Consider the following 27,750-nt stretch of genomic DNA (forward strand, 5'->3'; position numbering starts at 1 on the left):
CTTTTCCCATTTAGTTTTATAAGATTACCATTTTGGATTCTACTGAATTATCTGTATAGATTAAAAAAAATTAGTTATAGAAGGGACAGGAAAATGGAAGCAGTATTAGCAGCGGCTGAGAATTAGGTTCTAGGTATCTTTTTATATATATTCTCAATTCTTAAAACCATGGATTTAAAAATAGTTCCATCTCATAGTAAAGATGAAGGCTCTGAGGCTAACACACCCAAGTTCACAAGGTTTGTAAACAGTGAGGTTAACTTTAAATCCGTGCCTGAACCCAAACTGTACTTAGTCTCCTGAAGTGCATGTGGAAAGGAAACAAACACGTGTGGGTAAGGATATGTGATTTAATTTGATCCTCAAAAACCATCATTTTATCAGTAAGGAAACAGGTTTAACGTTTCATCATATGAGGTGTGTAATCACGCTATGTAATTAGATTATGAATATTAAAAGACAGAATTAATACCATCCGTGTAATCATCAGTGGCCCTAGACTAGCATCCATGTGATAAAGATATTTTTGTTTTCCTTCAATCAGAGTAAATCTGAATGGTCAACGGAACTGTAATTGAGGTACAGAGGGGTATTTTATCTAGAGAAAAACACAAGACCAGATTTATTTCATACAATGTTATTCACACATTTTTCATTTTCTAATTTATACATAATATACAAAGCAGTGAAGATAACATTATTTCATATGAACCAATAAGAGCCAGGACTTAAGACAAACTGGTCCAGAAACAATCCATATCAAGACACCCAAGAGCAAAGCCTAAGTGGTTCTGCCTAATTAAGTTTATTCTGAAATGTCATTTTCAGATTATACCAAAACTCCACGCCAATTTATTAAAAGATGGAATTAGAGAGGTGGGCACCAAAAATATCAGACCGCAAAATTTCTAGAAAATACAATAAACCCTAAAATACTGGGAAGACTGGTTGTCAACACTGGGATACATGGGACCATCAGGAACCCAAGACAACTGTTCAGTTTCCCAATGTGCCATTCTCTAGGACTTTCTAAATTTGCAGAAATAATTTGCCTGTGTGAACAGAAGATAAGGATAAAGGAAAACCGGGAATTCAACTGTGCAAATCCAGGAAAGTCACCACCAATCTGCAACAAGGACAACTCTGATCCTGAAACCATGAGCTGATACTGGGAACAAAAGTTCAACACAGGTCCAAGACATTCTGAGGCTGGCAAAACAAAGTGGGCAAGAGTGGCAGAGAGCAGTTCTGTATGGAGGGAAAAAAGCTCTGCTTCTGTGCCTGGGACATGCTGATGAACTAGTGTGACTATGAGAAGGGACCGTGACACTGACAAGTGGTTAAATTTTATGGCCTCAACACGAAATGTTGGGTTATTAGAAAACTAGAATAACTCAACATCAAACATGAAAAAGTATGCCTGGCACTCCAAACTTTATGCCGTTATTCTTAGGTTCATGATATGAACAGCTATGTGAAAAAACCTTTTTATTCAATATTGTGCTCAGAAGATTGCTTTTCTTCTGCAGACTTCTAATAAAAAAATCCCTTACATGTTCAATTGAAAGAGACAGCATGGTTCATTAGTTTTTAGCATTAAACATAAGTGGGTCAACATAAAAGTTTTATACAAAATACTGACTTCAACAAAATACAAAGCACTTTCTTTATCTTTCAGAAACTGAATATACAAAGCAAGTTTTTTTTCCAAAATATTTTCATAGGCAAAGGATTAAAAACGATTTTAATTATACACATATGGTCACAATTTTGCCTTAAAAAGATTGTTGGGAAATGTACATAAGGCCGCTTGTAAATGTACATCATGTTACTGTTATGTCTTATGTCCAGAGAAAAAATGTTATCATACAGATTTGCTATTACTTGGGAGTAGGCTATTCAAAAATACAGTACTCTTCTGTACAAAGAAAAAAGTCACATCACATTTAATAAGATGGAAAAAGCATTGGCCTCCATGGTAACCAAATATCTCAGTCCAATACTTTCTATTATGCACAATACCCTGACTTCTTGAAAGTGATCCAAATCCTAGCATGTCCATATTAACAGAGTCAACAACTATGTTATAAAACAAAATGTTTTTCACAATAATAAAAAGAAAGCTGGTTCATACTTCTGAAACCATATAAAGATAAAAAATTTTTAAAAAATCACTCTTGATTTGGAGAAATAAATTTACATTATACAACACTATATGCCAGGTCAGAGGGCAGGGACATAAATGTACACTAAAATGCAAATGTTTCCCAAAGAGATAAAACAAATTCCATTTACAGCATTAAGGTTTACAAATGTACACCTGTACAACCAAAGAAAACATCATTACTAAATTAGCAAGGCTTTTTATAATAAACATTGAAACAAGATTTGCTTTCAAAGTGTAAACTTACATCTATTACTACACACACACACAATGCATATATTTATAGGAAGCAAAAAAAGCTATCTGAATATGTAATCATGCTTAAATGTTGAGCTATCAAATTCACTTTTCAGTGGCCCCTTTTCACCTCTATCTTGTTCCTACTTTCTGAATCTACTATGAAAAAGCAAAATAAATCTCAACACTTTTTCAACATGTCCTTGTAATTCTATAAGCAAAACAATATACAAATCTCCACTCTTTCTCATCGCAAACCAAACTGAAAAGTTAAAATGGAACTTAACTTTTCGTTTAGCGTACTTAACTGGATGGAAGTGTCACCATGATTTTGTTTTTTCTACCTCTTACAACAATTACATATTTAAGTATATACAATACTTCTGTACATTGCCAGAGACATTTTGGGGCAGTATTTGTATTAAAACCACATCTACTGTAAATAATGTAAGTTCATTTCAAATCATTTAATTCTTGTCTTACTTGCCGAGTTTTTATTTGCATGATAGTTTGTGAATTACCAAAATACAACTTAACTTTCTTTTAAAAATATTAATAATATTTATGCAGTTGATTGTTAATCTGTTATAAAAGGCTTCACACAAAGGACAAAAAAAAAACCCATAAGGACTATATTTCTATATACATTTGTATAAACCTGTTGTGCTATGGGGTCCGTAGACCTACCAGACTGCAAGCCAGTTTATTAAAAGAATACTGTACTTTTTCCTTTAAAAACTATTTTTGTGACTTTACAAGGTAAAAATTTACAAAATATGTGACAGCATTTTTTGATACAGTTACATCATATACAGGCATTCTGTGCTTTGCCAGCAATCCAATCTGATAGGTCTCCACTCAGGGCTGAATATAATTTATAATTCACCACCCCCCACCCCCAAATATACACAAGAACCTTAAAAAATTTACAAATGGATGAATAAAGTCAATAAATAGTTTCACTTTAAAAAAAATTTGAAGATTCATAGTTGAGTTGTGTTTTGATAATTCACAAAAGAAACGTTCCTCTCACATGGTTACATCATCTTCTCTTTTTCCTTTACAGCATTCCATTTGGTGGTCCTCCAATAGGCCCTAGATCTGGGCTATTTTTCAAATAATATTTTTCCAACTTGGCCAGTATATGCTTCCCATATGTGTATTTTCGCAAAGTAGTAATGTGAGGTCGAATCTGAAAAATAAATGATCTGCTTAGGAAATCTAAGTTATTTTAGTTTCTGATTCCTTAAAAAAGTGCCCCCAAATTTGGGTGATTTGGAAGAATAATTGAAATTTTAAAACTCAAATCCAAAGAAAGTTGTTTGCAAAAGCAGTTCTGTTCCACTCAATCTCTCCCAACTTCTACTCTCAAAATTGTTCAATGAATAAACAAACCACTATTCCTATAAACTACTACACATGCAAACAGTAGAGGGGCTCCAAACATACCAGAGAAGTATCACTAATGAGCTATTATATTCTAAGGTTTACGAGGGCAAAATTCTATAACTCTAAGCAACTGGACAAAAATTCAATACAAAATGGAGCAAAAGACATGAACAAGCAATTAGACGTGTGATAGCTAATACATTTAACACGTTCAATATCTCCTTAATTGTTTCAAAAATGCGAATAAGAATCATATCATTATCTTTCCATCCAGACTGGCAAAGATTTTATAAATAATAACTGGTATTGATGAGATAACAGTAAAACAGGCACTCTTCTCAAATACTAGATAGATCTGTAAACTTGTACAAGATTTCTGGAGAGCTACTTGGCAGAAATCTACTAAAATGTAACATGTTCACATACTCTGTGCCAGCAATTCCACATCTAGGGATTTACCTTACAAAAACACTTAATTATGCAAAGTTGTTTATATAAACACTGCTAAGAAGTTATTAAATAATCAAAATGCCCTAAATATGATATTGATTAAATAATGTAGTTGTTAAAAATAAGACTGAAAAAAATGTTATAGTTATATATTCTTAAGCAGAAATACTAAATTTTTAAAAACACAAAAAATCAAGAGGGCAAAAATACTACCAGCGTTCTTTTTAACAGTAAGTTTTCCTGTGGAAATTAATGATTTCTTAAAGAATCATTTGATTCTAGCAGGACAGAGAGAGAAAACAGCTTAATTGATTAAAAAAAAATCAAACCGATATAAATTTTCTCTTTAAGAAAATGTACTAGGCGAGAAAATCTAATCAGATTTTAAAATCAATGTTCAGCCAATGTATTATGGCAAATCAAATATACCTAAATAGACGGTGAAGGGAAAAACAATGCTAACTAATGGTAGGTAAATAGATGAGAAATGAATGTGATTTTACTGAGTTGATTACCTTAAGAATTTAATAAAGGGGTATTCCATACCTACATCTGCCAACAGTTTCCCACTGATTTTAAATGTTTTTCTGGACTTGAGGATATGGGGAGGGGGAAGGGTGAGCTGTGACAAAGCGAGAGAGAGGCATGGACATATATACACTACCAACCGTAAAACAGATAGCTAGTGGGAAGCAGCGGCATAGCACAGGGAGATCAGCTAGGTGCTTTGTGACCACCTAGAGGGGTGGGATAGGGAGGGTGGGAGGGAGGGAGACGCAAGAGGGAAGAGATATGGGATCATATGTATATGTATAACTGATTCAGTTTGTTATAAAGCAGAAACTAACACACCATTGTAAAGCAATTATACCCCAATAAAGATGTAAAAAAAAAAAATTTTTTTTTCTGCAGTTGTAACAATTCTGAGGAAATTAAAGCCTAGGGAAGTTAAATGAGTAGCCTGAAGTCACACAAATTGAATCATCTATTTTAAGTGCTACAAACTGTATTACCTTGTGCATGATTATCTTTCTCTGAGCAGGTTCAGCCATATCAATCATCTTCTGAACTACATAGTTGGCATACTGGTCCTTCATCATGGTGTATAAGGCACTGTGAGGACCATCATTCTGGCAGCAAACTTCATCAATCAGTAATGCTCTCTCAGCACGGGAGGCATGAGTAACACACTTTTCTACTACATTGCTAAAAATTTAAAGTACATACACAAAAAGTTATTTTGTTAAATTTAATAGAAAAATTTCCTTGGTTTTTGAAAGTACCTGCTCAACGCACTGGAAGACAGAAGAGTCAAAACAGGATTCTCTTGTAATTCTCTTACAGTTACTTTCAAAACAGAAATTAATATCATAGAAGAACTCATATTGGATATCTGTAAGTTTAATTACAGGCCTCAAAATTATAATTAAATAATAAATAAAACTGTAATTCAAGGGGGGGAAGTAGGTCATTAATAAGGTCTGAGGCTTTCATAAACATGCACTAAATAAATTAGATTTGCATTTATTTACACATCTTGGGGAGAAATAATTTTCCAAATACAGATTTCAAAAATGGAATATACAAGGGCAAACCAATTTGTCGTGTAAATTCTATAAGAACAAAAGCAACATTCTATTATGTACCTTTTGCCTCTACTAAGAAAGACTATATTCCAACGCTATATTCTATATGCATTTCTGTGCTTACTAATAAAAGCCAGAGAGTTGAAAGACCTGACCCCTGGAATTAGAAAATAACGCAATACCTGGCAAATTTGTGTTGACTCAGGGCTAAGACCTTTCCTCTGATTTCAGAAACAATTTTGCTCTTGTCTTCAGGTCGACCATGTTCCAGTACATGCTGAATAACATAATTGCCATACTGATCCTAAGTGCAGATATTAAAAAATTACTTTCCTTAAGAATAATGGTAATTCTTTAAAAAGATATTCATCAATTTTCTAAAAATCCAATAGTACAATCAGGAGAATACCACAGGTTTTGTCTCACTGAGTGTTTCTATAATGTGTTAACAATAAATTATATTTCCTTTTTAAAAAATCAGAATATTTTCAAAAATATATAAACATTTCAAAATATTAGGGAGTTTATACCTGTACCAACTGCTCTGTATGTTGGTGAAGTTCTTCTAAGATAGGTAAGGTCTGTTCTGCAGTGCAGTGCTCTAGGATGCGCTGGATTACTCTGCAGCCGTAAGGATGAGTTGAAAGTACAAACACCTTAAAACAATTAGAAGAAATAAATTTCCATTTTGTGACATTTTTGGAAGGACAGGTTTTTGATAACATGCTGAATTAATTTCAAATAGAATGGGGAATTCACATTTATTGATAATATGCCAACTGTCATGTGACAAAGGCTGGGAAGCAGGGTACTGAATTTAGGAGCTAATGGACATCCTTTTTGTTTCTTTTTATACTGATTTTTAAAAAACTTTTTGTTTTATATTGGAGTATAGCCGATTAACAATGTTGTAATAGTTTCAGGTACACAGCAAAGCGACTCAGCCATACATATACATGTATCCATTCTCCCCCAAACTCCCCTCCTATCCACGCTGCCACATAACATTAAGCAGAGTTCCCTGTGTTATACAGTAGGTCCTCGTTGGTTATCCATTTGATATACAGCAGTGTGTACATGTCAATCCCACGCTCCCTAACTATCCCTTCACCCACCGCCGGTAACCATAAGTTCACTAACGGATATTTTGATCAAAAGGAACCTAATCAGAAGATGGAAGGCATGTAATAATGACAAGGAATGGATTGTGCAGTAGGGGTAGTGCATGTTGTAATTAGAAGCTATTAATTATTATGTTTTTAATTACTGATATTTATTTTGCCTTTTATTATACAGTCCTAAGCCTTCTTCCCTCCTCTCCCTCTCCCAGAAAATTTGGAAAACACTGTTGGGTTTACAATTCTAACAGTAGTTGTCTTTCTTTACTTCTTAGAGTAATATAAATTAAACTCATATTTCTACATTTTTCAGCTGCAAAAAATGAAGCTATCTATTGACTCACTCTATAAAAGAGGCAGAAATTAATGAACATTCAGTATGTATCTCCTATTTTTGTATGAAAGTACTGGGTATTATCTTTCGATTTATAAAAAACATGTCAGTTAACACTCAAATTCTAACTAATTAGAAGCCAAAAATCAATCTTACTTGTCCTTTGAAAGCATCAATGATGAACTGTAGTGACTGTGGTTGAACACATTCAATACATTTTTGTACAACATGGTTTCCATTTTGATCTTTCACACATTTCAGTACGTGACCATCTAGCTCCTTTACCATTTCACTCTGCAAAAGAGAAGACATTTAAATTATCTCACCAAACAGCATAGAAGGATTTTACATAAAAGTACTGAGATAGGAACAAAAGTATACTCAAAAATTTGTTTGCAATTTTTTATACGTCAAAGTTTAAAATTCCCACCCCATCCCCCAAAGTGTAATAAGCAGAAGCCACTGAAGGTGAGAATTACTAAAACATTTTACAGGATTATAATGTAAATGATACCTGCTGAAATATAACTTAGTGGTACTCAATTTGCTATATACTACTATCTTCACTGTGTACATCTTCCACTTATCTTTCTCAGCTGACAACTAAGACAATGATTTTAGAATTCTACGTTTTTTTATCCACTTAGCATACCCCTTCCCCCAATTAATAATTATTATTATCATTTTTTGGCTGTGCCGCACAGCATGCGGGATCTTAGTTCCCCGACCAGGGATTGAACCTGTGCCCCCTGCAGTGGAAGCGAGGAGTCCTAACCACTGGACTGCCAGGGAATTCCCCCAAGTAATTATTTTTTTTTTTTTTTTTTTTTTTTTTTTTTGCGGTATATGGGCCTCTCACTGTTGTGGCCTCTCCCGTTGCGGAGCACAGGCTCCGGACGCGCAGGCTCAGTGGCCATGGCTCACGGGCCCAGCCGCTCCGCGGCACGTGGGATCCTCCCAGATCGGGATACGAACCCGTGTCCCCTGCATCGGCAGGCGGACTCCCAACCACTGCGCCACCAGGGAAGCCCCCAAGTAATTATTTTTGATGGCTCCTTGAGTTTATCAAGTGACCGGAAAAGGGTAAGGAGCTGAGTGAGCACTGATGGGCTATGTGATTTTCACGTAATATCTCAATTATGAGAAGAAATTATTGTTGAGCACTTTTACTCTTCTTTTTAATAATCTTATAACAAAGAACTTGATTCAGGGAATTCCTTGGCAGTCGAGGCGTTAGGACTCTGAGCTTCCATTGCTGGGGCCTGTGTTTGATCCCTGGTCGGGGAAATAAGATCCCACAAGCCACTTGATGCGGCCAAAAAACAAAATAAGAACCTGACTCAGTATAACTTTCCTTTATCATCTGATACCTTCTTCAGGGACAGAGTCTCAGGAGATTTTAGATTTTTGCTCATTTAATGGGCAAAAATGACACCTTTCAATTTTATATTTGATTAGTAATAAGGTTAAACTTATTTACAGTAAGGTTTATTTACTAAGTGCATTTTCTTTTAACTAACAATCTTAATATTTTTCTCGTAAGTTTGTAAGACTTCATTAAATAAACATCTTAATCCTTAGGGGAAAATATAGGTAGCCACACAATAACCTGCATGCCTTTTTAGTGCAACAGGAAATAGTATTGTGAAGAAATGGAGTACACCTAGTGTAAACATATTCACATTTTTTTTTTGGCTGCGCCGTGCAGCATTCAGGGTTTTAGTTCCCTGACCAGGGATCGAACCCATGTCCTCCGCAGTGGAAGTGCAGAGCCCTAACCACTGGACCACCCGGGAATTCCCGGTATTCACATTTAAAATTTCTCTCACCCAGGGACTTCCCTGGTGGCACAGAGGTTAAGAATCCACCTGCCAATGCAGGAGACACGGGTTTGATCCCTGGTCCGGGAAGATCCCACATGCCACGGAGCAACTAAGCCTGTGCGCCACAGCTATGGAGTCTGCGCTCTAGAGCCCACCAGACACAAATACGGAGCCCGCACGCCACGACTGCTGAAGCCCACACGCTCCAGGGCCCGCATGCTGCAACTACCGAAGCCCGCACGCCTAAAGCCCGTGCTCGGCAACAAAGGAAGCCACTGCAATGAGAAGCCGCGCACCACAACAAAGAGTAGCACCTGCTTGCTGCAACTAAAAAAAGCCCGCGCGCAGGAACGAAGACCCAACACAGCCAAAAAAATCCCCAAAACTCTCTCACCCAAAAAACTCTCAACTGTATTCTGACATAACTAGAGGAATCCCTGAAGTCAAGATATCACACAAATGTTAGTTATAAACTAAAAATATGGACTAAATTACAAAATGAAATGTACTTAAGAATCCAAACAGGAGGGAATTCCCTGGTGGTCCAGAGGTTAGGACCCTGCACTCTCACTGCCGAGGGCCTGGGTTCGATCCCTTGTCAAGGAATCCAAAGAGGAAATGTAATACCATTAATCATCTGAAGCTTACTCCCAATGTTTTATATTTTCAAATATTAAAGACACGTAAAATATTGGGGTTTTTTTAAAAGAAAGAATTGGAAAATTTTACTCAAGCCAAACTTGAGGATTATAATCTGGGAAGGGCATCTCAGAAAGCTCTGAGAACTGTTCCCAAAGTATCTTTAAAGTATCTATACCAGTCTGAGAGTTAAGAGCAGAGAAGTTCTAAGTACCAATACAGTCAAACTGTTAATCTAATCTCTCTCCATTATGACACATCTTCAATGACTCTAAAACTCAGGATTTCCTCAAGAGGAACAATGCTATTTTCTCACAGATGTTCACTGCTGTGATTAATGTATATACATAACACAGACATATCCATCCACATATATTATTGCCTTTAATTCTGGAATTTATCATATGAATGTAGGTTGAAAGTCAGAGCCAATCTCTTTCCAAACTTACTAATTACCAATACCTTCTAAGAAATAATTCTTTTCTTTACTCTTATTACATTTCATTATAATACATAAACCACTTATATACAGTATCTATGGGAGGTTATGAATTTCACTTTAAAAGTCTGTTTACCTCATGTGCAAACCATGCTAATTAATTAGCGATGCTACAGTTTCTTTAAAAAATCTAGCGGATAAGCAATTTTCCTCATCCCCTACTCTCCTTAATATCCTTGTCTATTTAAAATAATTTAAAAATTTATTTTGATCATTTACAGGAAAATTCCTAGGAGTACATAATTGGAATTGTACTAATCCCTTTTTTACTTAAAATACTTAGACCTTTCCATCCAAGAACATGGTATACTTCCCAATTAATTTATATGTGCTCTCTTTTCTCTTAAAGAACTGTAAATCTTGTTAAGAGGATGCTTGAGGCTACTTTTCCTGTTGAATGAAATTTTTAAAACTTTGTATATACTTTTTTTTTTTTTTTTGGCCACGTCGCGCGGCTTGTGGGATCTTAGTTCCCCGACCAGGAACTGAACCACTCCCTCAGCAGTGAAAGCGCGGAGTCCTAACCACTGGACCACCAGGGAATTCCCTGTATATACATTTTTAACTGGCATACATAAAATTGTTAGGAATACAATTGGTTTTAAAATATTTATTCTTATGATAGAAGTTTAAGTGTAATCCAAATAAACACTGGAAATAGTAAAATGTATTCCTGATACTACAGAAAATCAAGTGAGTAGTGGTAGCAGAAACACCTACCATCTAGCACTCTGCTTCACATAGAGTAGGTACTCACTTTCACTTAGAAATGAAAAGATGAAGAAAATGAACAAAGGACAGATCAAAGATGTGTTGTGTAACTTTCAATTAATTACATACTGTTTGAGATACATTTTAAAAAATATTTTAGTCTGTGCAAATATTTAACATTTCACTCCAAGATTATTGTAAGATAAAAATTTTAAAATTGGATAAAATAATACAAAAATTTTGTCTTAACTTACAATTACCTGCTGGTCAGATGAAATAGACTCTAATGCTTTCTGAATAACACGGCAGCCATACATCTGCAATGCTAAGGGTAGAACATGACCACGAATACGAGTAGCCAGGGCTAATTTTTGATCCAAACTCCCAAACTGACAGAAAAAAAAAATTAATAAAAATGACTATAATATTATTTTGTTAAACTTGAATAACCCACTGTTTGCAGTCTATTTAATCTATTTATAAAATATCACATTTGGCAAGTATGTAGGGAGAAGGCATTTAGGTAAAAGCGAATTAAGATAGACCCAGAGATGCTTGAAATAATATCACTTTTTAGAGGGTAAGTCATTCTATCTACTATTTCCTTTTTACTAACATATTAACCACCTGTTATTCTTTTAAAGTAAACATCTTCACTCTTCATTTCAAATAAACACCCCCACTGTCTTCTAATAAAATGAATTTCTGAGGCATACATTCAGACCAGATAATTCTCAACTATATTCTGACTGTGGAGGAAATCTGTTAAGTCAAGCTACAACATAGATGTTTAGTTATAAACTAAAAAATTTTCTGAATTACAAAATAAATGACACCTAACAAATCCACATAAAGACTGTACTACTATTCATTAATTGCTTCACATAAGACTTACTCCTAATGCTTTATATTTTCAAATATATTTCAAATATTAATCAGGATTGGTATTAAACTTCTCATTTAATGTAAGACCATACACTTAAAAAATATATACCATAAAATACGACATTTTAACCATTTTTAATTCAGTGGCATTGACTATATTCTCACCATGTGCAATCACCACCACAATCTGATTCCAAATCTCTTCCATTGCCCCAAACAGAAACACTGTACTCTTTAAGCAATAACCCCCTATTCCCCCTCTTACCCCAACCGGTCTACTAGTAAGACTAGGAAACCCTAGTCGACTTTATGTCTCTATGAATTTGCTTATTCTAGGTATTTCACATAAATGGAGCCCTGTAATGTTTGTTCTTTTGTACCTGGCTTATTTCACTTAGTTCCATCCATGTGTAAGCATGTATCAAAGCTTCATTCCTTCTTATGGCTGAACAATATTCTACTGCATGTATATACCACATTCTGTTTATACATTCATCTGCTGGACTGTTTCCACCTTTGGGCTATTATAAACAATGCTGAAATGAACATTGGTGTTTAAGTCCTTGTTTTCAATCCTTTTGGGTATACACCTAGGATGGAATTGCTGGGTTATATGGTAATTTTATGTTTCGTTTTTTGAGGAACTGCCAAACTTTTCCACAGTGGCTGCACCATTTTACATTCCCATCAACAATGTACAAGGGTTCTCATTTCTCCACGTCTTCATCAACATTCGTTATTTTCTGTGTTTTAAATTACAGCCATCCCACTAGATGTAAAATAGACTCTCCTTGTGGTTTTGATTTGCATTTCCCTAATGACTAAGGGTGCTGAGCTTCTTTTCATGTGCTTACTGCACATTTGAATATCTCATATGGAGAAATGTCTATTCAAGCCCTTTGTCCATTTTTTAACTGAGGTGTCTTTCCGTTGTTGAGTTTCAGGAATTCTTCATATATTCTGGATATAAAATCTTTATCAGACATATGATCTGTAAATATTTTCTCCCAAGCTCACATATTTTTATATGAAAATAAACTCACCCAACTCTCAGAGCTTTCCTAAGCATTAAGCATATACAAACATGTATGTGTGCTTACCTCAAAAAATTTCTGTATAACATAGTTGCCAAAAACATCTGTCATTAATTGATAGGCTGCTTGTAGAATTTCATTAAATACCATCTGTCGCTCAGCTGGAGTAGCTCTCTCTAGCTTTTGCTGTATGAATCTATGTGGGAAAAATTTTAATGCCATGACAGTATATTGATAATAAGCTCCGGCAATATCCAAATCTGACTCGAGTATTATACACCCTGATATATACTGGATATGTGTGTGTGTGTGTGTGTATATATACATATTCACATAAATAAAATCATTTCCAGAAACAGTACTAATACATTTTATTCAATTTAAAATAAAAAGAACAAAAGTTATGGAGCATTTCTTTGTTAACACCTTAATTTAAAATAACTTCTAGTTAGACTGGCAAAAAATCTGGACATGAAGATGTTTAATGCCTCAAGTTAGTTCTCGTTCTATTATAATCAATGAAAAACTACAAAGATATTACTGGTATTTATTTATTTTTAATAATCATATTATTACTAAGTATTTTTAGAACATAATAAAAGAAACCTTTAGAAATAAAATTCATGAGACACAACTTAATTCCTAACTAAGCTAGCCACTGTGGACTTCCTTGGTGGTCCAGTGGTTAAGACTCCGTGCTCCCAATGTAGGGGGCATGGGTTCAATCCCTGGTTGGGGAAGATCCCCCATGCCACGGCCAAAAAAAAAAGCTAGCCATTGTGAGTGACACAAGGTCGAGTTGCTACTCTTAAGGAACTTTAAGAACTTTCAACCATAGGAAGATAAAATTTGTATGCAACTATATAATCAAAAATTACTTTAAAAAATTTTAGATTTACTTTTAAAAGATACCTCAAATTTAATAAATGTGTTAGAATTCTACTACTATTTTCCTTTCTATGTATTATCTTGAGAACACTAATTTGCATGTACCTCAAGCATTACAGTACACGTGGTCTGTTTAATGTAAACTTTGTTTTAAACATTTTTTTAGACAAAGTATATATCAGGGACACAAGTCCATAAATGTAATTTGGAGCATTATTTTCAAAAGGATATTTGAAGAAATCAAATGTATTCTGTCAATGTAACAAAGATAAGCCAATAAGAGGACATTGTTGTATTTTTATTATAGAAAACTGAAGAACCATAGAAAATAAATTAAAAACCTGTATTTTTATAGTTCATCCTAACAGGAAAGAAAAATCCATATTGGATATTTATTTTTTGATTTTTTTTTTTTTTTGCGGTACACGGGCCTCTCACTGTTGTGGCCTCTCCCGTTGCGGAACACAGGCTCCGGACGCGCAGGCTCAGCGGCCATGGCTCACGGGCCCAGCCGCTCTGCGCATGTGGGATCTTCCCGGACCGGGGCACGAACCCGTGTCTCCTGCATTGGCAGGCGGACTCTCAACCACTGCGCCACCAGGGAAGCCCTGGATATTTATTTTTTAAACAATTCTAACTTTTATAAACGTTAAATCATTCTAGTCAAGAAAAACTTTGGCTCTTTCAAAGCAAAAATGCAATAGAAAGTATCATAAATAATAATCACCTACCTAGAACCATGCTGGTCTTGAGAAAACTCAACTATGTGTCCAATCAAGTCTCTAAGTTGAAGGTTTGGGAAGCGGTTGTTTCTGAAATCTTCCAACAATCTACTTCGGCCAGAAGGCATAATATCAGACCTATTATACCGAAGCCGAGAAGGAGGAAAGAGCTGGCTGCTGGAGCTAAACAGACTGGAAGTGCCTGAAGCACTTCGATATTTTGCTTCTGCTCCAGGTGCTGCAGAGATATATCGACCACTACCATTTGTCAGTCCTCCTACAACAAAGTAGCTGTGGTCAGCAAATATTTTTGACAAAGTCATTCCTCAAATAAAAGTCATTTAAACCAAGAAGTCAGTCAATATAGAAATATTCACCCCACTAATTCCTATATGGTATAACAGAAAATTAAAGTTGAAGGAGAAATCTCACACATTTACTTAATGTGTCTGGCTATAATATGGGGGAAAAAAGAGACTAGAAAACACGAGAAAAATAAACCTGTAATTTGTTCTTGGCAGTTTAGTTTAAAAACGTCTAACGTCATACACAAAACCTGTATTTGTTCTTGGAAGCTTAGTTTAAAACATAATTATAACAACTAACGTCATACATACTAGTATCAATACCAGAACACTGAAACCAACAAAATTTTCAGTTACATTAACAAGCAAGTTACAAACAGCTAGCAAACTCAGATTTTAAGCCACTAAAAGTTTAATTGAAATTTACTCACAGTGTTAACAGAACACCAACTAAATCTGTACTTTTTTGGAATATATAAAAATTCATTAAGTCATATATACTTGTATGTAAAGAAAAATGATTTCTTAGTTAACCCGATTAAGTTTCAAACTTAAAAAACCCACAATATCAGATAATAAAGCCAAATTACACACTATTAAAATTTTTTACTTAAAAATTACTCTCTATAAAATACTACTGTTTTACAGACAAGAAATAGTAGCAGTAAACATATTTATTATTCCTAGAGCTTTAATGTTGACCATTTAAAACAAATGAATAAAAAGCCTAACTTATATCCCATTCCAAAGAATACTACTAAAGGGCAGTTGATAAAAACAAAAATAAATAGAAGCAGGTAATTGTTCTTATTACAAATAACCATTTAAAAGTACTTGACAGTGTCCTTTTAAAAAAGAAAAATGTATAGAAAATTATAAAATGCAGATTTACTAGTTCAGATAAACAAAACCCACCGCCAGCTTTCACTATTGTATATCACTTCTATTTAGAATAGTGCTGTATGTACAATCCAGGCCACAAAGTATAGATGGTGCCAAGGACACACTGTCAGTGCAAAGTTATAGAGAGGCATTAAAGGCCAAAAAGAGTTACAGGGACAAGGAGCAGTAAAAGAGTTATAATCCTGGAGAGTGAAGCAGGTTAGAATATCCCTCTTTTACTTTCAGTCCCCACTGCCCTAGCTTTATTTTTCTTCATTAAATTTCCCATCATCCAGTATATTATACATATTTATTATTTATTTGAATCCTCAGCCCCATTTCCAATGTAAGTGCCATAGAATCACGTTCGCCTACGTGCTAGATACGTGGTACCTAAAACGATGCCCCATACATAGCGAGTACACAAATATTTATACATATTTAATGTAATATCAACTGCCTATGGTCTAGTTCTGTAGTATCTTAAAAGTGTGTAACTTTAACAAGCCGTTTTATACACCAAAGTCATTGACATCAAATTCTCATGTTCATTCCAGTTCTACATAAACTCGTGCTCATGTATGAAAAGTCTAAAAAGTAAAAGAATTCAGTTTTTTAATACTGTCTTGATCTCTTCACTATTAATCCTTCTAGTCCCCTATTTTTATTTCTGTTTATAGTACCATCAACCGTTCACAACAATAACTGATAGTCTCGGTAACAATTCTTTAAACTTTTTGTAGGGTAGGGGTGCTCTGCTTATCATTCCAATCTGTTTTCATAAACAACAATTATATCTTCCCATTCAAAGGCCACTTTGATGATGTCATTTTATACTAAAAACCTACAGCATCCTGCTAGAGTACCTTCTCTATATTCTTCAGCTTACTTTTCAAGTCATTATTCCAAACCTACTTTTCACATGAATTTCCTAATAGTACCCTAATTGTTCACTTTTCTCCTTCTTATTCATTACTATCTCTGTACCACTGCTTATCACTACTTGAAACAAGGCCTAATCCTACCTCTTTATTCTTAATGCACTAAAGGTTTCAACACCAAATTCAAAATACATACTTACCCCAGAAAAGACAATTTTATTTGGTACCTTCCAAGTAGTCCTATCAATATCCAACAGGAATTCCTCCTGTGTCTAGATATTTCTTGATTATATTCTATCAGCTCCTAATATACCAAACTCCTGATGCACTTTGACAACTTAAAATGTCTAATGATGCCAAACTGCCTTGAGTTTTAAAAAATCTCGGAACTTCAGTTCTAGAAGACTAATTAGCACTTTCATTTATAAAGTTGAAAAATTAATTTCACAAAGGGCCAGGATACCTTCGTTTCCTTACAAATTAATTAAATAAGCATTTCAACTCAATTTAAAATATACATTAAACATTTAAAATTTGGTTTTTTAGGGAATTGCCTGGTGGTCCAGTGGTTAGGACTCCTCACTTTCACTGCTGAGGGCCTGGGTTCAATCCCGGGTCAGGAAATTAAGATCCCTACAAGCCACGTGGGGAAAAAAAAAAACCAAAACTGGTTGTTTTTAAACACTGAAAGCATGTCATCCAAAACTATTTTGGGATTGAGGAATATTTTACAAAATTGGCCTATACGTATCAAAAATGTTGAGGTCATAAAAGACTGAGAAATAGTTCAAGATTAATAAGAGTCATGACAAATAAATGTCATGTGTGAGCCCCCAAATCCATCAATCACCCTCTCCGCCCCAATGCCCCCCCGCCGCCTTTCTTATAAAGGATTTCAATGAGACAACTGGCAAAGTGAATAAAGTCGGCTGATTTGATAGTAGTATTGTTAAGTTCCTGACTTTGACAAAAGAATGTCCTTACTTTCAGGACACACACACACACTGATATGTTCATGAGTAAGGGACACTGTCTGCAACTTCCTTTCAAAAGTTATCAGGGAAAAAAAATGGGTGTGAAGGGACAGGCAAATGCAGAGAGGGGAAGCGAGGAGAGGGAAACAACAATAAAGCAAATTCAGTTAAATAACATTTGGAGAATCTGGCTAGGTTTTTTTTAATTGTTAATGATTTCCTCTTAAGTCTGAGATTATTTCAAAATTAGTTAAAAACAAACATACAAATTGGTCATCTATATTCATACCATTGCTACTGGTCATCTAAAAGATGTGTTCTGCACCAAATGTGTTAAACGGTAACAGTCCCTTCAATTGATCACTGACCTCACCCCTATCATTTATCACTTCTTAATCACTAGCTTAATAAGAGTGTATGGGACATGGAGATCTGTACTATAATTTCACAGATGAAGTCACTATAATCCAAAAGTGATGTGACATGCAGCTAGGCAACCAGGAGTCTTAGGCCAGAGCTCATCACACAGTAGTGTGCTGCCCCTTATACGCTATTTACATAGGCATCTATCAAGTTCATTCATGACAACTGAATGAAGGCAAACACCTCACAACTATCCTAGTAGAAATAATATGATTTTATAAGTTTTCATTAATTTCCTTGAGAAGTCCATTGTTTTAGAATCCTTCCCTATTTAATACCAGAAATCAAAAAGATCTTAATACTGTGAAAAACACAGGGGAGAAAAATATAAAACTGAAACCACCACAAAATAAATCTCAAAAGTTTTTTCTTTTCATTATTTTCCACCTCCCTGGGATCTGGAATAACAACTCCTGAGCCTATTCTTTTATTTATTTAACTTTTCTATTTTTTTTTTTTTTGCGGTACGCGGGCCTCTCACCGCTGCGGCCTCTCCCGCTGCGGAGCACAGACTCCAGACGCACAGGCCCAGCGGCCACAGCTCATGGGCCCAGCCACTCCACGGCACGTTGGATCCCCCCGGACCGGGGCACGAACCTGCATCCCCCGCATCAGCAGGCGGACCCCCAACCACCGCGCCACCAGGGAAGCCCCTACTTTTTCTATTTTTTAAAAAATAAAGATTCTCAAATCTTTCCCAGTGGATAGCTTTTATTTAAAAACAAATCTACCTGAAGATTATTCTGATAGAGGTTTGGAGGCTAACAAATTAGAATCAAGATAAATTAAGGTTTCATTTTAGAGCAAGTTTTCAACTACTAATTTCAAATAAAAATGGTAATCCAAGTAGATTCAGGGTCCCGAAAAGGGTACAACTACATATAGGCTACTAGGCAGGAGTCCCTTTCAGAAGGCGAGGCTCTGGAAAGCTCAAGAATGATAAGATGATAATGAAAGATGACTAGTTAGTTGGAGTGGGCAAAGAATAAATGATAAAGAATGCATAGTTGGAAAAAGTCTAAAATGAGGATGACCTATTCCACTTTAAGCTATTACCTTCAGTTAGTTCTAACCCAGAGCCCATACACTTAGTACTTTCAGTTCGCTATTTTTTTTCTCTGATTACTTTTCAAAAGAAATATATGGAACATTCAGAGTAGACTGTAACAGCCATGTAACTCCTTTCCTCCTTCCAATTTCTGCCTTTTGCAAATGGGACTGTCTAACCTATGCCTGTCCCATGACTGTATTTTGGAGGCAGATAACTTGTTTCCTAGGTTTCATAGACCCAAAGATGGAGAGGAATTTTGCCGCAGGGTAGACCACATTCAGAATCTCACCTGATTTAGAAAATAAGATTTGGGATTTTTGGAATGGTTCAAGACTCCTGGGGATGCTGGAATGGGGTGAATGTATTTTGCATGTGGGCGGAACGTGAATTTGGGGGGACCAGAGTTTACATGGTACTGGGCTGAACTGGGCTTCCCCAAAAGATATGTTCAAGTCTTAACTCCTGGTACTTGTGGATTTGACTTTATTTGGAAATAGGATCTTTGCAAATGTAATCAAGTTAAAATGAGGTGTCATGCTGGAGTAGGTTGGGCTCTTATCCAATGACTGGTGTCCTTATAAGAGAAGGAAAATTAGGACAGACACATAAGGAGAATGCCAGGTAATGATGGAGGCGGAGACTGGCGTGCTATGTCTACAAGCCAAAGAACGTTAAGTGTTATCAGCAACCATCAGAAGCCAGAAAGAGGCAAGGAAGGATTGTGCTTACAGCCTTCAAGGGGAGTATGGCCCTGTTGACACCTTAATTTGACTTCTAACCTTCAGAGCTGTGAGACAATAAATCTGTTTTAAGCCACTTAGTTGTAATTTGTAACAGCAGCCTTAGAACACTAATATATAATGCTATCTTAACAACACTCTGAGACAAGGATATAATCTCCATTTTACTTGTGACACAATAGGCTTAGAGAAGCTAAATCCTTAATAAATCCTTATTCAAGGATGCATAGCTAATAACTAGACTAAGTTTTTTTTTTAACTATTATATCTGAATAATTCCCTTTCGGTTATACTCTGCTACACCTCATGAAGAACATTTAATGCCATATACCATACTTAAATCTGGGATATTCTTGAGGTTACATGGGAGAGTAAAACATGTAAATTTTTTAACTATAAAATTTTAACTATATATTTGCCATATAAAGACACAAAATTTTTACTCGGGAAAAACCAAGGCTTCAATGAATTAAAAAACCTACATAATTCTAGTTAAAAGTATAATCTTCCACATCATCTTAAAAGACTAATATAAAAAGCAAAAAGCATAAATATGTCAAGTGTGCTATCTTAAATTTGTACATTTTATGACCATATGTAAGCAAACAATATCAGGTGCAAACTACAAACCAAAATAAAAATCTGTTGTTTCCATTTCTATTGCTTGTAATTCTTTTCTAAAAGCAACTAAGTAATTAATCTACCTTTTAGCATCTAGTGCTTCAACTTTTTAAAAATATAAAGGTAAGAGAGAGGCCATCTTCACAGAAGATACTTAATATTAATAATCTTCCCTCATTCATCAAAGATCATTTAAACAGACTGAGTTTTTAACATATGAACTATGTAGTTCAGACTAGTATTATATCTCACTTCTACCTCTACTCACCTTGCCAATTTCCGTCAAAAAAGGCTTGTATGATTTCAAGAACTGTCTGAATCTTACATCTTTATTGAAAACTAAACTACTTCTGTGATTACTGAACATGAGGACACTCTAAAAACCTACCCCTACCCCAAACCAAAGAACAACACACACAGGCAAAAATAAAAACTCACAACCGTCATAAAACTTCTCAAAGTGCAGTACTCTACAGAGTATGATCTTAACACACTGATCAGAGAACACACTACCAGTTAAACAATGCTTTAATGTAGAAATCTATATAGGATGTGAAATAATTTTTTTAAACAAGTAGCCAGTGTCCAAAAATAAACTCATCGATAAAACAGAAAGAAACAAAGCCACTCAAATTACTCCAACCATTTTGTTGAGATCTGAATACAGTTGACCCTTGAACAACACGGAGGTTAGGAGCATCGACTCCCACCCCACCAAAGTATATGTGTAAGTTGTGACTCCCCCAAACTTAACTAGTAGTAGCCAGCCTACTGTTGACCAGAAGCCTTACCAGTAACATACAGTCTATTAACACGTTATATGCTATATATATAATTATATGCATTCATGAAATACCTAACTTTTAATTTTTTTTGATATTTCTAGGCAGTCTGCGATTTTTTTCAAGTTGTTGCAAATCTCCAAAAAAATTTCCCAGTTTTCCCCATTTTTTGGGGGGAAAACAATCCATGTATAAGTGGACCTGGGCCATTCAAACCTGTGTTGTTCAAGGGTCAACTGTACTGTTAAAGCTGTGGAGAATGGTTTCAGCTTTCTTGTTTCTAATCTAGTAGGGAGAAAAAACCCAGAAACAACTCTAATATAATCTAGCCTGTGGTTAATTTGGTACAAAAAGACCAGAAAGGAAAGATAATAATTCTAATGGAGAGAATCACTGTGTTCAATAAAGTGCAATAAGGCAATAGCATTACAATCATTATACTGTAATTACTGGTTTACTCATCTGTATTCACCACAAAAAAATCAAACTTGATGATGGTGGGCAGAATGTTTTCTTCAAGTGTCTCTCAAGTCAAGCACAGTCTGGCATATAGGGATCTGACATTGGCTGAATAAATTAAGTGAATTAATTAAGCAAAATAAATTAATTAAATAAAAATTTTCATGAGACCCCAGAATTCTTAAATGGGGGCCAATAAAACTACACATAAAAGATAAACATAAAATAGGGATTAGTTTCAGTAAAAATTAAGCTTATTACTATCCTATTTAGAATATCATGTAAAGACCCTTATCTGATCAGTTTTAATTTAAAAATTAGCAATAAAATATTATGAGATCCTTAAAGTAAAAAGTATTTAATTTAGATTAAAAGTCAATTGCAGGGGGACTTCCCTGGTGGTGCAGTGATTAAGAATCAACGCAGGGGACACGGGTTCAAGCCCTGGGCCAGGAAGATCCCACATGCCACGGAGCAGCTAAGCCCGTGTGCCACAACTACTGGGCCTGCACTCTAGAGCGTGCGAGCCACAACTGCTGAGCCTGTGTGCTACAACTACTGAAGCCCATGCGCCTAGAGCCCGTGCTCCACAACAAGTGAAGCCACCACAGTGAGAAGCCCGCGCACCACAAGGAAGAGAAGCCCCCGCTCGCCACAACCAGAGAAAGCCCACGCGAAACAGTGAAGACCCAAAGGAGCCAAAAAAACAAACAAACAAAAAAAGTCAATTGCAGGCAAGTGAAAAATGCCAATATACTGACATTCAAACTCACTTTCCCCACCAACTCACAATAGGCTAAATTATATTTTACCACAATTTTATAAAAAGTTCACAAAAATTCTAAACTTAGGGAATAGGAAAAGATCCTTTATTTATTTAGAGCGATAGTAGACAGAAATAAAAGCATTCTTTGAGAAGCAGTGTGACACCTTGGAATGAACCAGGTAGACCTGGACTCAAAATTTTTGTTCCTTACTAACTTCATGACTACAAGCAAGTTCCTTGATTGCTTTGAGAATGAAGTTGTGTGTGTGTGTGGTGTGAAAGAGGAGTCAAAGTTAATTTCTCCCCATCTGGATATTCAATTGCTCCAGTTCAACTTACTGAAAAGACCACCCTTCCTAAATACACCAGAGTGGCACCAGTGGCCACAAATCAGGTAACTAAACGAGCAGGTCTATTTCTGGATCCCCTATTCCACCAATCTATTTCTCTAACCCTTGTGCCAATACCACAAGTTTAGTAAAACTACCACTGCAGTTTTAATAAGTTTGATATCTGGCCAAGTTATTAAATTCTAAATTTGTTCTTCAAGACTGTCTTGACTACTCTTGGCTCTGTTTTTCCATTCATATTAAATAAATCAGCTTATCAATTTCTTTAAAAAAGCCTGAAATATTCTTACTGAGATTGTGCTAAATCTATACATCAATTAGAAGACACTTGGTATCTTTATAATACTGAGTCTTTCAAGCCACAAACATGACATGTCCTTTCATTTATTTGTCTTCTTTAACTTCAGTCAGTGCTTTTACGGTTTACAGTGTAAAGATTTTGCCCTTCCTCCAATGGACCTATTCCTGGTTAAGGAAACAGTCTCATGTAAAAATATTCTAAACGTAAGTCAATTTTCAGTATTACCCCATGAGACCCATGCTGCATTCATTTTTAAAGGTTATTTGGCTAAAGCTGCAGATCTCTCATGAAGCACATCTGCCTATATTTTAAGTTTTTTGATCCTATGTTTACTTAATGCACATTATTTAGTGTATAAACAGTGCAATGATGTACGTTCTTGGTGAATTCTTGATTGTTTTTAAGGCACATGAAGACTTATTTGATATCAGTAAGAAGGAAAGGTAGAGAAACAATTGAGGGAGGAGCTGAAATGCAAATATGAAGGAAAGGTAGAGCCAGTGAATAAAATGTAAAACAACCAAATGATAGTAAATAATGATATACAGAATTATAGTCAACAACATTAAATAAATGGCTCCAATTTGCAAAATACATATCAAGGAAAAAAATATTTAAAAACATATTCAGTAAGAGACCAGACTTTTCTATTTTCTCTCATCCCATAAGCTTTTCAAAAATTTAAAATATGCAATGGCACAAGCAGACTTCAGGTCAATAGAAAGAAACAAGGCAGGAAGAAAGAAATCCATTAGGGAGATGATGGGGGACAAGATCAAAGGCTCATATAACACACTAGAGATCCAGGAATTATGAGTTACAAAGAAGTGTGAACTGGAGTAACGCCTTCTATAAACTATGAATTGTCCCAAGGTGTCTCTCTTCACCTGAGTGCTACTGGAAATTTCAGTGGGATAATCCTTTTTAAATGAAAAGTTTAGCATCTGGCTGCTGGGTATTTAATGTCCACACAACCCCCACAATCATGATGACAAGCGAAAACTGTTGCCACACATTTCCAAATCGTTCACCTCCTCATTCTAGGTATTTTAAACAAGCACTACAAGTGATTCTGGTATGGTAAACCACTGAATCGAATCATCAAGTATTTTTTAGTCTCAAATCTGAGATTATACCTTAACTGAATTAGCTGGTGAAAACATTCTCAGTCATTAGAAGCACAAAGTCATAGATAACATTATTAGAGGATAATGGGTAAAAATAAGGGCAAAAATTAATCATTGTGACCCCAAACCAGAACTAAGACTAATGAATTTGTACACAGAAATGAAACATAAAATAAATTCTTCCACACAAGTAATAATTTTAGAACTTTTCCACAACATATTTCATACTTTTCAACAAATAAATGACTTTTCGATGCACCAATGGGTTGAAGCAGTGATTTCATTTACACCATGAGAACCTGTAAATAATATTCTGTTGAGAGCTGAGCATGTTGTCCTATCTATTCAGTCCTGTTGTCCAACATATATTCAGTCCCTGAGTGGCCTGCCTTATGAGTAACACATATTCTTATTTCATACAGTAGATAAGAGCTTTTCTATAAATCTCAAGAATAACTGAGAAAGGGATCTAGAAGTCTAGTAATCTTATATACACATTTTAAAAACACATAACCTACACCATTGTGAGGTTAAATTTGAGAGGCTGAGTAGAATATTGTTATTGATATACTTTGTAAAATTGTTCAATTCATTATAGAATAGCAGAACAGAAAAAGAAAAGATAGTATCAGGAGTCAGAACAGTGTTCTAGCTTCAGTTCTGCCACTTACTGGTTTGGGCAAGTCTCTTGGGCTCATATGACCTATAACTGTCTCATCTTTAATGGGCAGATCACTCAGCCAGTTTATGTTAACAATTAGGATGAAATGAAATAATGAATATGAAAGTGCTTTACAAAACTATCAAATGCTATTCAGTTACAGGGAACTTGCTACTTAAAGGATAATAATACTTTCAATGAAAACTTCAAAATAATTTATATTGTTTTCTGCTTTAAGAACCATATATGAAACTCAGAAAAACCACACACAGCCTTACAACCAATTTGGCCATACTTGTTTTAATTCTCAAACATCTCATTCTAAGAGAAGCGGATGACCAAATCTGCCAAAGGTCAGCAATTTCAACAGATTAACTACTACTGAACAGGGAAAATGACTCTAACAGTTAATAGTACCATGTCTATGTTTCATATAAAATTTTCTGTGATTAGGAGAGAAGATAGGTTATAAAGTTTTTTAATCTACTGCAAGTTAAAGCACTATGTGACTACTGAATACATGACATTAAGGAATCTTCAAAACTGACAGCCACCTTTGAATTAACTAACTTCACTGAATTCAAAGCTGGAATTAGACTTTTTATCACCCTTTTCTTAAGAAAAAACAAGCCAGTTCAAAAATGAAGAGGTACAAGGGAAGAAGCCATTAGTTTGTCAAACCCTAAGTCAAATAAAAACACAAGGGCTTCCCTGGTGGCGCAGTGGTTGAGAGTCTGCCTGCTGATGCAGAGGACACGGGTTCGTGCCCCGGTCTGGGAAGATCCCACATGCCGCGGAGCGGCTGGGCCCGTGGGCCATGGCCGCTGAGCCTGTGCGTCTGGAGCCTGTGCTCCGCAACGGGAGAGGCCACCACAGTGAGAGGCCCGCGTACCACCAAAAAAAATAAAAAATAAAAACACAAAATGCTACTTTATACCCAAGAAGTTCCATATCAATCTATTATGAGCATAAAGATTAGAGTAAATAAGAAATCACTAACATATTTTAAACGTTTAACCAAAGAAGAAAAAGAAAGGAAACAAGGAAGGAAAGAACTAGTTAGCTAGCTCCAGGTAGATTAATTAAATAATACTTGAAATATTTAATCTTCTTTTACTGGGAGTAACGTATCTCAAAATAAGAGACTGACTTCTATCATAAAGAGTTAAAAAAAACAACTAGGGCTAGAAGATTTTTTCCCCCAACTCTATACATCAGTATAACATGAGAAAATAATTCACTTAATATTCAAGGCTGAACTTGAAGCCCAGAATTTGACATAGTTCTTTGCATTTCAAGATAAAAACCACTAATCTTAAAGTTGTTCTCCTTCCTTGTTCTTTTCCACTTGTTTCTCTGATCAGTATTTTAAGCGCTGCTTTTAACAAGTTGTAGTCAACGTGGGATCCAATCTGAAGGGACTCCAAATGGCCAAACATAGTAATATTTTAGCATCAAGAAAAGGTATAAAAAGTGTTATCTCCCAGTCTGCAATGGACTGAAACAACAACTATCCTAAAATCCATCAATTTACACTATAGGGAACAATGATGACTTAAACACAAAAACAAAAAAACCCTGCAAGTCACCTTTAGAAGTTGCTAGGGCATCAACTCATTCTCAATTCTCATTTCCCAAGGTCAGAAAATAAAGGAAAAGAAATCAAGCATTATCCTGACTCCTATATGAACTATATATTTTAGGGTAACCTCACAACTGATGAAAGTTCTTTTCCATAGAAAAATTCCAGCTAACAAATGTAAAACGAATGTCAGAGCATCATCATTTTGCAACCTCTGAAGAAATACTTAGGTGATGATCAAAGGCTGCTAAGCCATTAGGTGGATCTGGCAGACAACCTCACAAAGGAAATAACCAGACGTGTCTCCTGATACGGTACAGCAGAAATACAGAACCAAATAGCAAAGCAAACCAACCAGATCAAACCCCTAAATTCCACTTTACAGGAAATTCAGAGAATAGAAGAACATGTTAAATACCACCATGGAGAAGAAACCATTGAGGTCCAGAATGTGGGATATTCAACAGGACAAAGTTTCTTCAACAAATAAATGTGAAGGAAAAAAAAAAGAGGATGGGGAAATGGTTCCATATTAAAAGACATCAAACAAATGACGGACCTTATTTGGACCCTGATGGAAACACAACAACTGTAAAAAGACATTTAAGTCAATTAGAGTAATGAGAATTTATAAATTTTAAAAGGCGTGATAATGATTTTGTGGCTATAATTGTTTTTAAAAAAGGAATCTCTATCTCTTAGAAATTTCATACTAGAATATGGAAGATAAAATTACTTCTCATGTTTCTGACTTCAATGTATTTAAAAAGCAACAAGGTTGCAAATCTTAAAAATATTTTAGGTTATAAAAAAATGAACAACCAAAATTCATCAGTTGAAATACTTGTTCTTCAATCACAAAGTGACTACTGGTCATCCTGCTAAAAATACTTATGTTGATCAAATGACAACTATTTTTTAAAAAATGAAACATCTTTGTTAAAGAAAGTTACCTGTTTCATCCAATATTTTAAGAATATCGATATCCAGGCCTACCAATAACTACAATGGCTATATGTCTTAAAAATCTCATAAGAAAATCAGCTGGAACTAATTAATTACAACCAATTCTAATGAAACTGAGAATTTATCCCTATTTTATGATATTATATTCTTAATATGTGAGCAGAGTAAGATTATTTTTTAAATGGCTATGCAAATTCATTTTCATAGGTATTTTATCAATCAGCAGCCTTGATAACTTGATTCATGAAGAAATCCACTTCGGGGATATACAATTTAAAATATATATTTTTTAGACCAGAGAGCATGTAAGTCTTGCATCGTGATTCAATGACATGAAAACAAAAGATAGATTATTTCCATGAACACTATACAAAGAGCAAATTTATGAAATCTACTTAAT

The 27,750-nt window shown here is 35.2% G+C and overlaps 1 protein-coding gene across 10 annotated transcripts in view; it reads right to left on the bottom strand.

Annotated features, from left to right (window-relative positions):
* Positions 1 to 336: 336 nt before the first annotated feature.
* Positions 337 to 27,750, bottom strand: part of PUM2 (pumilio RNA binding family member 2) — a 94,039-nt gene continuing 66,625 nt past the window's right edge. For 5 of the 10 annotated variants that reach the window (XM_032652097.1, XM_032652092.1, XM_032652096.1 and 2 more), the window contains 8 exons: positions 14,489 to 14,756; positions 12,936 to 13,065; positions 11,205 to 11,339; positions 7,435 to 7,572; positions 6,357 to 6,482; positions 6,009 to 6,130; positions 5,254 to 5,446; positions 337 to 3,593 (listed from right to left, as the gene is read on the bottom strand). In XM_032652097.1, the coding sequence (XP_032507988.1) occupies positions 3,462 to 3,593; positions 5,254 to 5,446; positions 6,009 to 6,130; positions 6,357 to 6,482; positions 7,435 to 7,572; positions 11,205 to 11,339; positions 12,936 to 13,065; positions 14,489 to 14,756 (1,244 nt within the window). In that variant the 3' untranslated portion in view covers positions 337 to 3,461. The remainder of the gene's footprint in view (positions 3,594 to 5,253; positions 5,447 to 6,008; positions 6,131 to 6,356; positions 6,483 to 7,434; positions 7,573 to 11,204; positions 11,340 to 12,935; positions 13,066 to 14,488; positions 14,757 to 27,750) is intronic. The other 5 variants (XM_032652095.1, XM_032652093.1, XM_032652100.1 and 2 more) reach the window with 2 other exon arrangements.

Source organism: Phocoena sinus, chromosome 13 (genome assembly GCF_008692025.1).
Source record: "Phocoena sinus isolate mPhoSin1 chromosome 13, mPhoSin1.pri, whole genome shotgun sequence".
NCBI lineage: Eukaryota > Metazoa > Chordata > Mammalia > Artiodactyla > Phocoenidae > Phocoena > Phocoena sinus.